Genomic DNA, 13,033 nt, shown 5'->3' on the forward strand with positions numbered 1-13,033 from the left:
CACCTCTCCTGGTTTAGAAGCTTCTCCTCAAGACAGTAAGATATCTTACTCAAGACAGCTTGCACTCATTATAGCAGAACACACCCGCACCAAAATTGCCCCTACATTACTTATTCAAGGGTATGTTCACTTAGATAGCACTGAAAAATCTGCACTACAAAGTTAGCTGTGTATTAATTCACATAACCAAACACCCATTCAGTACAAAACCTTAAAAGGATGCTTTAAGGATGGCTGCTCTTTAGAAGAATAAGTGCTTCCTATTTCATGCTGTATTTACTTACTGCATGGCACCTGCTTGTGTATTTGGGTCTTCTGATTACAATACTAATATGGCTTCCATTCTAACAAGGAAAACACACCCATTTCTGCCTACATTTGTGCATTTTATCATCTCTCTTCCTTCACTTGAGTCAGGTGACAGAGGAGCCCTTGAATTCTGAACTCCTGCTTGCAGTCCCCCACCTCAACCCACGGAGGCATTCCTCACCTCCATCCCAGCACTCACAGCACAGCATCAGCCACTAATGCAGGCCAGGCAGTCCCCTCAGAGGACCTTTAGATATTTTCAGGAGCTTGTTTGTGTTCTGAAGTAGTGCAGAGCTATTTATGGAAAAAGTCTGCTGGAATCACAGCCAGAATTTCAATAAGCTGCACAGCACAGAAAAGCCAGTGGTTAGTTCCCTGTTTGCAAATAACAAAATATTTGGAAATAACACGCTGCACCATTGTTCTGCTTGGATATAACAGAAGCCTCTGGGCAGTGCCCTTCTTGATTTGTCACTGAGAATGCCACAGTGGAGAGCATGGGAGTATCTTCATTTTCTTTCTGCTGAAGCCGTTATAAAACGCACACAGCAAGTCAGCAGCACATCAGGAAACACTGATTTGACAGTGCCTTTCAAAATCAGCTACTACCACTCTGTCTGCTTGGCATTCCTGCTTAGACATAAAAAGCAATTCCTGGAAACTGTCGTGCTGCTCCGGACTCTTCCCATACATTCTTTGACCAAAGCTTTTATTTCAGGGAAAAAAGCCAAGGCCAAGAATTCCTATGGCTTTTCATCTCCATGTTTCACACTGCAGAATGTGAGAAGCCTCTGCATATCAGACATCTCAACTGCCTCCCGCTAAGGAAGGAAAATGAAACTAAGAAAATATGTGAGAAAACCACTCTTGCCTACCATAATGCAAAGGAGGGAGAGAGGCATGCTCAGCAGGTGAATGCCAGGCAGTGTGCCCAGGAGCTCACAAGTGCTGCCCTGATGTTTCCAGCAGAGATGAACACACAGTTCTGACTATGAAAAGATAGTGGAAGAAAAGTTTCTCATTGCTTCGTTCACTATGGACAACTACTCCAGGTGAGACAAACCAAATCAACACATCTCAACACCTCTGCAAGGCAGGACTTTGCATTCACGCCATGGAACAAAGGTCCCTATGAATCTGAACAAAACACTGACCCACATTCTTAGAGGAGTTACATCTATAGGTTCAGATCCTTCCTTCGATCACAGGGAAGCTGTGTAACAGCTACAAAACCAAGATACAGAACATTTAGTTATACGACAATCCCGCACAGGTCTCCAAGTTTCAGAAGCCCATTTGGGCGACAGGCAGAGCAGTCCTGCAGATAAAGAACACAAAGCACTGAGGGTTGAAGTGATTTACTGCCCTTCCAGATGAATCCTGACTCATACGACTGCTTCCCATTATCTTCATTTCCACTCTTCCTTATCCCCTCAGGATAATCAAACTTAGGTTTTAAACTTGGTTTTTAAAAACAAAACAACCATGCAGTTACTCAAGAAATTTAAGCTGCATTCAGGAGACACTGGTTAGAAAGAACAGGAACTGTATGGTGCCAAACTACTGAAGCAAGGCTGACAGGAAAGAATCTCAGTGCACACACAGAAAGGTTATATGACAGAGGGCTGTGTCCCCGAGCTTCCCTTGCTGACTTCTCCATCATGACAGCAGCCAGCAAGGAGGGCAGGTGAAGCCAGAAGCACTCCTACACAGGCTGTACTCCTCTGTTCCATCATTTTTTCTCCCACCACCACCACTCTTAATCCTTGCACAGGAACACTGAGTAACAGAACAGAGGTGACCTCAGAGTGCAGTCATAGATGATAATTTAGATCAGAGATTTTCAGGAACAGCAGAGGGATGAGGACGTTATACAAGCAAGCAGGCGTGGTACTCCCAGGTTTGGGATGAGCTTCCTCATTTCAAGCTCCAGGGAGCCAGCAACAACATGTGCACCACACAGCATTTTGGTACTGAAATGCTGTCTTCTTGCTCTTTGTCAGAGACAAAACTGCTGGGCTAAGTGCAGCACACATCCTGCCCCAGTAACAGCACCGGGTCAGTCCTCCCAAAAGGGGCTGGTGTAAAATGAAGAGGTTTCCATGAGAAATGTGTGCTTCAGCCAGTGCCTCCAGAGGCAGCCACCGCCTCTAGGACAGGGAGCCTGGAGGTGAGGACTCAGGCTGCACTGTGCCTAATGTCTCATGCCATTCCCAGGCCACATTTCACCACAAATGAGCTTAACAATAATCATTACCATTTTTTTTCCAGTTCTGTCAACGTTTAAGTGATCTCATACACGATGCACTAAAACACTGCCTGAACAGGTTTTGTTATGTGAATACATAAGGAAAAGGTCCAGCACCTCTCAGAAGGGTCTGAGCGAATCAGACATTTAAGAGTTCAAGGTAAGAAGTATATATATTTAAATATAATTATGTATATTCAGACAAAAATCAGTCCATCTCCTCAACTTTCCACAGCCATCCAGCATTAACCCACTGCTCAAATACAAGGCACTACAACGAAAACACAAAGAGAAACACAACACAAAATGCATACCTGGGAGATCAATCTTTCTTACAATTCAACTCATAAATCCTCTCTTCCTGACCCCAATTTTTTTTTCCCCTCCAAAATGAGATGTGAGCCTCCCTGCCTGAGGGGTTAACACGTGACCCAAATAGGCTGTGTTTCTTAATGGTGCTATCACTTGTGGATTGCTGGGAGGAAAATACATTTTACCAAAGGATGTCTGACCATGTTAATAATTTCTCCTCCAGTGCTTACCAAAAGCATGACAAGTTAGAAGAGAGAAGCTCGCAGCTACTTTTATTTCTGTAACCAAACTGCAGCCAAGCACAGAAACCTCCAACAATTACCTTCAGTAACATCAACATCTATTAACAGCCCACCTGATGTGTTGGCTGCTCTCTGTACTACAAACGTGAGCAGTTACAGTACTGTTTACTATAAAAAATACAAAGAAAGGTCTGGAAAATTAAAATTGATAAAATAAAAATTACTTTTTTTATATATGAGATAAAATAAAAATGAGATAAAATAAAAATTACTTTTTTTATATATATATAAACTGAAAAAGTTTATATATATATATATATAATATATATATATATATGGATGTTATACTCAGGAAATGCTCTCTAGGAACTGTTTCATAAGGAAGAAAGAACATGTGGTGCCCTGAGTTTGGTACCATCACTAATTGACTTTTTTTCTGGGGGTGATACAGGACATCACCTCGGGTTTAACTGTATGCACGGTGGCCTTGTTCTATAGCACAGAAATATAAGGCATTAATTTAGATGAAGTAAAAACTCCAAACAAAGGATCCATTTTTTAAATCATATTAAGAGCGATAAGACAGTAAGAGAAGATTATCATTCGTTAGATTATCTAAAGTGCTTTACTGTAAAGCAATCAGTAAGTAATCCAGCTCCCAATTAACTGGTGTTCTTTTCCACATGAAACTAAACCATCCTGATAACAAGACAGCTTCAGAAAAACAACCAAACAACAAAGCTAATGACAATGCTCAACGAGTCAAATATAGTTCTCTTTTCACACATGGCTTTGTGTAGGTGCCAGAGGAAAAATATCTATTTTATGCACACAAGTCCTGCTGCAGGACTGCATTACTTACATCCCAGTGCTGCATGACATGGTGCACGTGTGTCTCTGGGTGCATGCTCACACATGTGCACATGATACCGAGTCTGGAAAAATCAAGAACCATCACACTGCAAAGCAGCTTGAGTCCCTCCCTCCACACCAGGCAGCTCTGCGTTCCCAGCTGACCCCAGGCATTTTCACTGCCCTCTCTTCGCACTTTTAGCACCTGCACATCCACACAATCCATGAAAGTTTCAGCTTATCTCATTTGAACAAACTAAAACCCCAGCATAGGAGCACCACCACAGCAGTGGTGTTCGATGTATTTATCGCTGGCCTTCAAGCAGCACCAACTCAAAGTACATCTCAAACAGCAAATTTCTGAAGTCCCTTTTGCTAATTTACTTTACCATTTGTAGTAGCACAGCACTTGAAGATCAGAGTCTTGCACTGACTGTACTTTAAATCCTATAAGGAGACTGACTCTCTTCCAGAGTTCCTCCTCTTCCTTGAGCTGCTTGATCTCTCCACACTATGCTGTCACAAGCACACAGCATTGAGAACCAGATCAGGGCTCAATTCAGCCGAGAAAGAATCCAGTGAAAAGCACAATTTTAAGCATTTTGCAGCTGGATCAGCTTCCCAGGCGAGTTCATTGTGCAGTTACACGCACATTGGTGCCAGCAAAGTGGGAAGGAGTGCCTCTTTAAGCAGAAATGCTGCCAAACATGTAGCCATGGCCTAAATAGGCAAGTCAGAAGACAGCAGGGGAAAAAGAAAGGCAAACAGTACAGCGAGGAACACCCAGCTCTTAACTCTTACATCAGCAATGCATCTGCCAGAAGATCTCCTGATTTTAGCTGTCTCCTGAGCACATCCTGCACAGCTACAGCCACCACAGAACCCAGTGAGGACAGAAACAACCAGAACAGAGCCTTCCAGGTACCACCTTTACAATTCTACAAAGCTGATCACGAGCTGTAATCCAGCAGGACTCCCCCAGGCAGCTGAGCTGAGCTCCTTTGTATGGCTGCTGTTTGATGGCCTGATCATTAACTGCTGCATTAACAATACAGGAATACCTACTCCTTTTCCCACCTAATTGAAGTGCAAAAGATCCCAAGAACAGCAGAACACTGCAGAAAGTAACAGCACAACTACCATGCTACAACTACCATGACATTTCAAGCTGCCATTTAAAACAAACCTATTTGCAGCCCTTGCTCCTCTTAACTACTGTTACACAGAAAACTTAACCTCAGCCCTCTGATAGAGAAGTTAAGCTCCACCCTACGAGTGCACCCCAATCTTTTGGGAGAGAAAGAATTCTTCCCCCCCTCTTTTACTGCAGCAGTGCTTGTTACAGAAAAGCCTAACCACTGCTTCCACAGCAATGCCATTTTTTCTTCTGTTGCCCACAAGCTCAGCTGGGTAGGAGCTGTCCTTCCCAAGCAACCCCAGCAGCATCCCTCCATCCAGAAGTCAGTGAGCAGCTAAGCCAACAGAGCAGGACATGCCACAGCCATCAGCTCTCTGCAAGGAGGTCCTGCAGCTCTAACCCCCACTACCAACAGATGTTATCAGACAGAGAGAAAGTCTTCTGATAAGACAGGAGAAGATAGCAAACCCCACATGGTGGGAAACTGCTCTTTACAGCAGTCCTCATTCCTGACTTCAGTTCTCCTCACTGTTAATAGAAGCTATTTTGGTGTACTGAAGGCAAACCACCAGCACTACTGAAGCAGTAAGTGCCCACAGCTGCTCTGCAATTTTTGAGTCAGCCAAAAATAAACACAAAACTGGATTCAAAAGTTATAACACACCTAGAATCAAACAGAAAGCATTCCTGAACAAGAGAAATGCCCAGCCTTGCTCTTATCTCTGACCACACGCAACCTGTCCAGGGACAGAAATACAAGAGACTTCATCTGCTCATTGTGTCACCAACTGCAACAGACTACAGCAACGTTGTGGCTATAAAGAAACACCAATCCAGCAACAGATGAACAAAAATGCACTGAACAGTGTCACAGCTAGCAGCACCCACACCTCCTGCAGAAGCACCCAGGCACAAAGCAGCTGAACAACCTGTCAAAGATGATGGGTAATCACACAGGGCCAAAGCTTAGGACTTAAGTTCCTGGCTTCCAGCCTTGGATGGAGACTATCAGACTTCTATATATCTTTGGATTACACTTGAAAGAACATTCAGATAGAGCAGCTTGACTCTTTTCCCTCTGCCAAGTAATTAAACAAATTTGACTTAATTTGTTCTGAAGTATGAACTCATTCCATTAAGCTAGCATCTACTTTTCAGAGAGTCTAAACTTACAGTTCCTAAGTTGTTTCCAACTACAGTTGCCACCGTGCTGTATCTTGGAGAACATAAGAACAAAACAGACTACAGAACAAAGAAACTGCAGAAAAATCTGTTGTCCTTTTCTGCAGTCATTCCCACAAAGGAAACTTATAAGAAAACACGGTAACATCTCCTCGAGAGCACTTCTGGACAGTTAAGTCTCACCTGAAGTGAAACAGTGATGGCATCAAAGGGGGCAGCACTCACGCACTACAGATGCTTTGAACATCTTGAACACTGAACTGAGAACAGTAACTGCTTTCACCACCAGAAGAGTTCTGCTTGATCTCACGTCCTGGCTCAGGATCCTTCAGAGTTGAATGATGAGCACATCTGCTGTAGTTCCAGCAAGACAAATGTAAAAGTAGAGAAGCGAGGAAGACTTCTGTAGAGCAAAGAATCCACTGTCTGAGAAGCAGACAGACACAACAGACAGCAACGTGACAAAAAAGGCAGCCTTACACCATCAGCTGAAATTAAGGACCGAAACTTAACGAAGCTGACACTCAGCCTTCAAACTCAGAACCCAACTTTTGTACCTAAATTTGATGTGATGGAGCCAGGCCAAAACTTACAACCAGAGAGAACACACACTGAGAGAACATCCCCTTCTCCACTGCTCCTCACAGAACTGCACCCCTTCAAGTTATGAAATCTTTGCCAAAGCAGAGTGGCACAGACAGACCCTGAACAGTCAGTGCCACCTTCACTCCTCAGGCTTTCTAACAGCTTTCCCACTCCTTTTCCTTCCGTCCTCACCATCTCTCAAAGAAACACTGTCACATCCACCTACCGCACTGCACTCCGGATGCCAGAGAATTAAGAACTGTCTCGTACAATAGTTTGTGCTCCAGCCATCAAATCCAGACACCCACTTGGAAGGGGCCACTCTGGCCTGAGCACCTGAATTGCTGTGGGTGCTGAAGGTGAGGAGCTGACATTGCATTCAGATGTGCTGGGAGCTACGTACCAGCATTCCTCACAAGCCTTATAAAGTTGCTGTCATTGTCATATTGATTAGAAGTGCTGCTCTCCATAGGCTTGCTTATAGGCAGCGTTTCAGGGAGACCACTGACTTAAACTCCACCTGCTTAATTGCAGCAAGCAGTGAAGTTTTCCTGACTGACACTCCCTTGTTTATGTCAACTTCTCTATTTAAGCATTCTAACCTTCTATTAAGAACAGGAAGAAAACAGCTAAACCCCCTTCATTTCAGCTTTGTTTTCCCCCTTCACCTTTTTAGAGCGAAGTTTCAGTATTGCACAAAAGTCAGTTTTTTAAATTCAAGATCTGATGCCATTTCATAAACCAGAAATCCACAGCCTGGGTACTACCCTCTGCAAACTGGCACTGCCCTCGATCACATGGGTAAGCAGAGCCCACACTCATTAGCTTGCAGACCACAGCAGTTAAAGGATCATTGAAGTTTCAGACAGCAACGTTTTCTTAAGGTTTCACCATGGAGCCTGCCACAAGAAAGCAGACAGTGAGGAGGGAAAAAGGTCAGAGCAGACTTAGAGCCACTGACAACTTGTCCACTGGTATTCTGAAGGAGGACCAGAGGCATGCAGAACTGCTGGTCTAGTTCTACAAGAACTACACGAGGCATCACTTTATTCCAGTGAGTCTGACTTAGAAAAAAAGTATACTTCTGGCTTTAAGTTACAAGTTTTAGCTGGATATATTATTAACTTTTTCAACAGTATTATATTATAAAGCATAGCAGGAACTCCAAGGATTGCATGGGAGCTCACACAGCTGTCTTCCAACCAAGCCAGCATCCTGAGAGCTGAAAACCCAGAAGAGCTCCCAACTTCAGCTCCACAAATTCACTGCCATCACTTACAACCCCAACTCTGAGACCCCATTCTGGGGTGCAGGCAGACATGTGTCAGATGTGCAGCAGCACACCCAAGCTCTGGGGTCTGCAGCATAAGCCAGCAATGACACTCATCTCTTCTCTGGGTCACAGAACCACAAGCCTATATACTCCCTTTCTGGAAAGCATCACAACTGGTTTGCCAGAACTGAAGGCAGCTGGCTCCCTCGCAGCAGAGCTTCCCTGAACTCCACCCAGGCACGCAACACGGCTCAGCTCACCTGCCAGGAAACAGTGTCACCTCTCCTGGTGCAAAGTACGAGGCTTTGCAGCAGCTAAGGGAGCTAAGGACAAGCTGCTTCCTGACTTCTGCCTTTCCACATCCCTGTAACAGCCACTACTGCAGCTCATTACTATTACATGCAGTCAACGTGTCTTTTAATGAAGAATTATTCACAAACATCTGCCACACAACCATAATTCTTTCAATATCTGTACCTTGAGGGTTTCATTTGATATACAATTAAAATAAAGGCTACAGAATTTAAGCTCAGTCAGAGGAAAAATACTTTTAACAGCAATCTACAGCTCGTGCTTCAAAATATACCTCCTCAAAAATTCTTATACTAAGCTTTAAAATAAAGTTCTGGTATTCTTGTTTCCAAAGACATCTTTCAACTCACAAAACGACAGCAGCCCTTTAAAGCACCTTGTCTGCCACATGCTGTAGCTAATAAATAAGATAAATCTCTCATTTTCTGCCTTTTTAAGTTCATCTGAATCACACATCAAATGGGGAAATAGCAGGAACTGCAGCTACTGCTCTTCTAAACACAGCATTCATCTTGTCAGCAAGTCAGAGCATTCAGGACACAACCAGCAAGGCAGACTGCTTGCAGAAGAAAAATTAACTCCTGATCTCACAGGTTGCATCACACAAACACGATCTCATGCCCAAAAGCATTTGCCAGTCCTTAACTTTCTCAAAGCAAAGAGGAGAGCAAAAGCACTGCTCATCAGCACAACTGACTGAGCAGCACACAGTAAGTCAGACTCCTCTATGGATGCCCAAACAAAACGACAACGAGCATATTTCTTGTAGCCACAACTGGAAGCAGCCATCTTAGTAAGAGATGCCATTTGTCCCTTCCAGCACTGCTGGCCCTGTCTTGGAATATTTATGCAATTTCCATATTGTTTCCAACACAGAACCCCCCCCTACTTCAGCTTTGAGGTAAGCAAGCTCCAGTTTCCTCCTCTTCTGGATAACAAGCTGGGAAGACTGGGGAAAAATCATTTCATCTTTATCTAATACTTAGGTCTTCAAAGAATACCACCACTAATTGCCACAACACCTCCCTGCAAAACGCAAGCACTCCCCATCCTGCAGATTAGGAACAGCAGAAAGCAAACACTGAGTGATGGGGAATCAAACAACTACAGGCAAACATCTCAGAAGGCAGCATCCTTTGAAGCACAAGGAGAACTCCCCTGGAGTAGTCTGATCCAGGATCTAGACATCTGAACACACATAAATGTCCATCTGCTTTACCCACGTTACATATGATTGAGATTGGATAGATGACCACCTTCCCAAAGAGCAACTACAGGCAGCTGGGAGTGGGGAGGGAGGAGAAAAAGAAAAGATTGCTCTTACCTTCTGCTACATCATCATCTACAGCGCCTTTCACCTGAGAAAAACACCACTGAATGTCATTTCCTCCTCCAGCTCCTGAAAAACACAATACAAAAATGAGACCCCCCACCGTAACTGGAGTCGCCAATTGAAAGTTGCACACACCCACTTCCTCAGCACCGATCGCACAATCGCCGCTCTCAGCTCCCCACCTTTTCCCTTCACTGATATTGTTTTCGCCCTCAGCGCTTTGCTGGCATCCAAAGCAGCATGAGTGGAAAAGAGAGGAGGCAGAAGTGGATGGGAGCAGCCCCACGCTGCTGGCACCGACCCACAGCAGGAGCATCCTATTTCACACAGAGCTGCTCCCTACTTTAGAAATCAGAGCCCTCTCCGAACACACGCACAGAACTTGATTGGTAAGTGGCAGAAAAGCTCTGAACCTTCAGAACATTTCAGTCGACACAAACCAAGCACGTCACTCGTTTCCTCCTTCACAAAAGCCCCGAGCTCAACTTGCATGCTGAAGCCTAAAGAAAATATTTTTACCGCAGGTTTAGCTTCGCTTTGCAGAAGCAACGAAAGCAGTTAACAGCTTAAAAAGAAGGAAAATCCGAGCAGAAAAGCAAAGAAGAGATGCGAGGGTAACGAGCTCTACTACCATAGAACGCAGAGCGGAGAGAAAACTTCAGGAACATTACTGCCCCGGCAGGAGGCGGCGATTCATTTGACCCCTGCCACCAAAACACGCACCAAAACCACCACCCATTTCTTTTGCACCGTGCTCTGAGCAAATCACCGCGGGGCTGAGGACAGACAGGAAGGGGCTGAGTGGGGCCTGCCCTGCCCCGCTGGTTTTGTGTTGGCTTTTCTTTCTTTCTCTTGCAAGCCGCCGTCAAAATGGAACTTTTCCTCAACGCAATTCAAGCACGCCGAGCAACAGATGGCATTTACGCGTTAATCCAGAGGGCTGCTACCGCTCCTGGTGCGACAAAGAACGCAGAAGGGACCTCTTCCCTCCCCTGCATTCACCGGGGGGGGTTCAAAGTTGGGAACCCAAAGCCCAAAACAATCCACAGACATCCCAGTGCCTCAGCAGTGGCTAAGCAGGTGCTGAACACCATCAGCTGGCACTTGCTGCTCGCCTTGGTTTCCTTTCTGAAGGATTACAGTGAAGCAAAGCATGCAGCCGGAGCCAGGGAGGGCTCCCAGTGCTCAGCTACACCGGAGATGTCAAAACGCCTTTAAGAGCCGTGCTGGGGGGGGGTTGCACCCATACCCCACACAACCTGCTCTCCTCCAACCTCTTCTTCCCTCATTACCCGCTGCCATGGTGCCTGCTGCTAAAAGGTGGCAGCTTGTTAAGAAAAAAAAACCAACACCAAACCGAATCAGTGCCCTCTCTGCATGATGGCGAAACGCTGCCTTTCACGCGGCTTCCTCGAACCGAGGCACTGCTCCCCATTTATTTTTAATAAAACAAAAAGAGGAGGGCGGAGCGTGGGAGAGCGGTGGAGGGGGGGAAAAAGGCAAAGCACAAACCCAGCACAGCCGCCCTCGCTCCGCTGGAAGGGCGATGCAACCTGCAGGAGAAGGAATGCATTTCCAAACGCAGCTGCCAGGAAAAGTGAGGAGGAAGAGATCCCTCATGCACGCGCAGCACAGCGCTCCGGGATGCAAAATGGGGAGCGAGCACAGGAAGGGGCGCACCGAAAACCCGTGTTCCCTAATTCCAGCCCGGATCCCATTTATTATTATTATTATTTTTTTAAACTCTCATTTGCAGACGCTCAGAGCTGCGCCCGCACCCCCACGGAGCAAAGCAGCGGGGGAAAGGGGGGGGGGGGACGGGCAGAGAGCCGAACTTCCGAAGCGCTCCCCCCGCCGAGCGCTCCCGCTCCCCTCGTGCCATTTTCAAGGAGGGCCGGCAGGAAGGGACGCGGCTGCTGAACCGCGGGGCCGGGCGGGCGCTGCCCGAGCCGGGGGCGGCTCCACCATTGGGGCCCCGACCGCCACGAGCCGGGCGCGGCGGCGCCGCCCCTCCCCCCCCCACACACACACAACCCCCGCGGGCCGCAGCCCCACCTGCGCCCCCCGCCCCGCGGCGGCCGCCCCTACCCCTTACCTGCCATGTTGGGCTCGCGAGAGCGGCCGCGGCGGGTCGGGCGGGCTCGGCGCTACGCGGCGGTGCCGCCGGTGCCGTGCTCGGGGCGGCCGCGGGGGGCGGATGGCGGCGGATGGCGGCGGGGGTGCGGCCGGCTCCGCTCCTGGGGCTGCCCCCGCTCCGCGCCTCGCTCCGGCCCCCCCCCCGGCAGCTCCACTTTCAAAATGGCGCCGGGCGAGCTGAGGGTGACGTCACCCGGAGGGAGGAGGGTGTGCGGGGCGGGGCGGTGGGCTGCTCCGCGTGTCCGCGCTGCGCGCTCGCCCTGCCCTTTTTTTCCCTCATTCATTCCCTTTTTTTTTTTGGCGCTTGTTTTTTTTTTTCCTCCCCCCGCCCCCTCTCCCCTCGCTTCCTCCTGCCATTTCCTCGTGCTGCTCGCTGCTCCTTCCCCGCCCTCCTGGAAGCTCTCCATCCCATCCGGGAGCACGGGCTCTGATTTCACCCAGGAGCCCTCACTGCCTTCCCCCCCTCCCCCCAGCCATTTTTAGCGCGCACAGCCCCGGCTCGGCCCTCCTGGATCCCGTAGTTAACGCACAGCGCTGCGGTCGTACCTTCGGCACGATCCATTTCTGATCTTGTGAAAGTCATGAGTTTCCCTTCGCAGATGTTTGTGCAAACGCCGGCTTTCTTCGCGGGCAGGTCAGGGCTTGCTCGTCCACATTGCGCTTCGACATTCGTGAGCTCACCCTGCAAACCCAGCGCTCCGCCTTCACACGACCCTCCCATGTACAGTTTGTGCACTTCCAGCGCCCGGGAGGCCGCGTTTCACCAACGAGAGACCGCTCAGCCCCTCAGCAACCACAGCACAACGCGGATCATAGAGGTCCCTCTTCTAAACCAACCAAGGACCATCAACTTCCAACCCCCTGCAGCAGGCAGGGCCACCAACCTGCAGACCTGGTACTAGCCCAGGGCCCCATGCAACCTCACCCTGAACACCTACAAGGATGGAGCATCCACAGCGTGCCCAGGTTTGTTGGCAGCAAGCACTCCCAAACAAGCTCCCTGTGCTTGGTGCGTGCCAGAAACACAAAACCAACCCAGACCGTGGGCTGCTTTAGAGAAATACATCCTTATCAGTGCATCCCTCAGAGGCCGCACGTGAAAATCCAACAG

The 13,033-nt window shown here is 47.7% G+C and overlaps 1 protein-coding gene across 2 annotated transcripts in view; it reads right to left on the bottom strand.

Moving 5' to 3' along the window:
* The window catches only part of PPP2R2A (protein phosphatase 2 regulatory subunit Balpha), a 32,561-nt gene extending 20,473 nt beyond the window's left edge, over positions 1 to 12,088 (bottom strand). Inside the window, exons 1-2 of one of the 2 annotated variants that reach the window (XM_065745154.1) lie at positions 11,882 to 12,088; positions 9,778 to 9,852 (exon numbers count right to left, since the gene is read on the bottom strand). In XM_065745154.1, the coding sequence (XP_065601226.1) occupies positions 9,778 to 9,852; positions 11,882 to 11,888 (82 nt within the window). In that variant the 5' untranslated portion in view covers positions 11,889 to 12,088. Of the gene's footprint in view, positions 1 to 9,777; positions 9,853 to 10,417; positions 10,470 to 11,881 lie in introns of those variants that run through there. The other variant, XM_065745155.1, reaches the window with a different exon arrangement.
* Between the last annotated feature and the right edge of the window lie 945 nt (positions 12,089 to 13,033).

Source organism: Cyrtonyx montezumae, unplaced genomic scaffold, assembly GCF_038088225.1.
Source record: "Cyrtonyx montezumae isolate F1298 unplaced genomic scaffold, pur_monq_1.0 scaffold_33, whole genome shotgun sequence".
Taxonomy (NCBI): domain Eukaryota; kingdom Metazoa; phylum Chordata; class Aves; order Galliformes; family Odontophoridae; genus Cyrtonyx; species Cyrtonyx montezumae.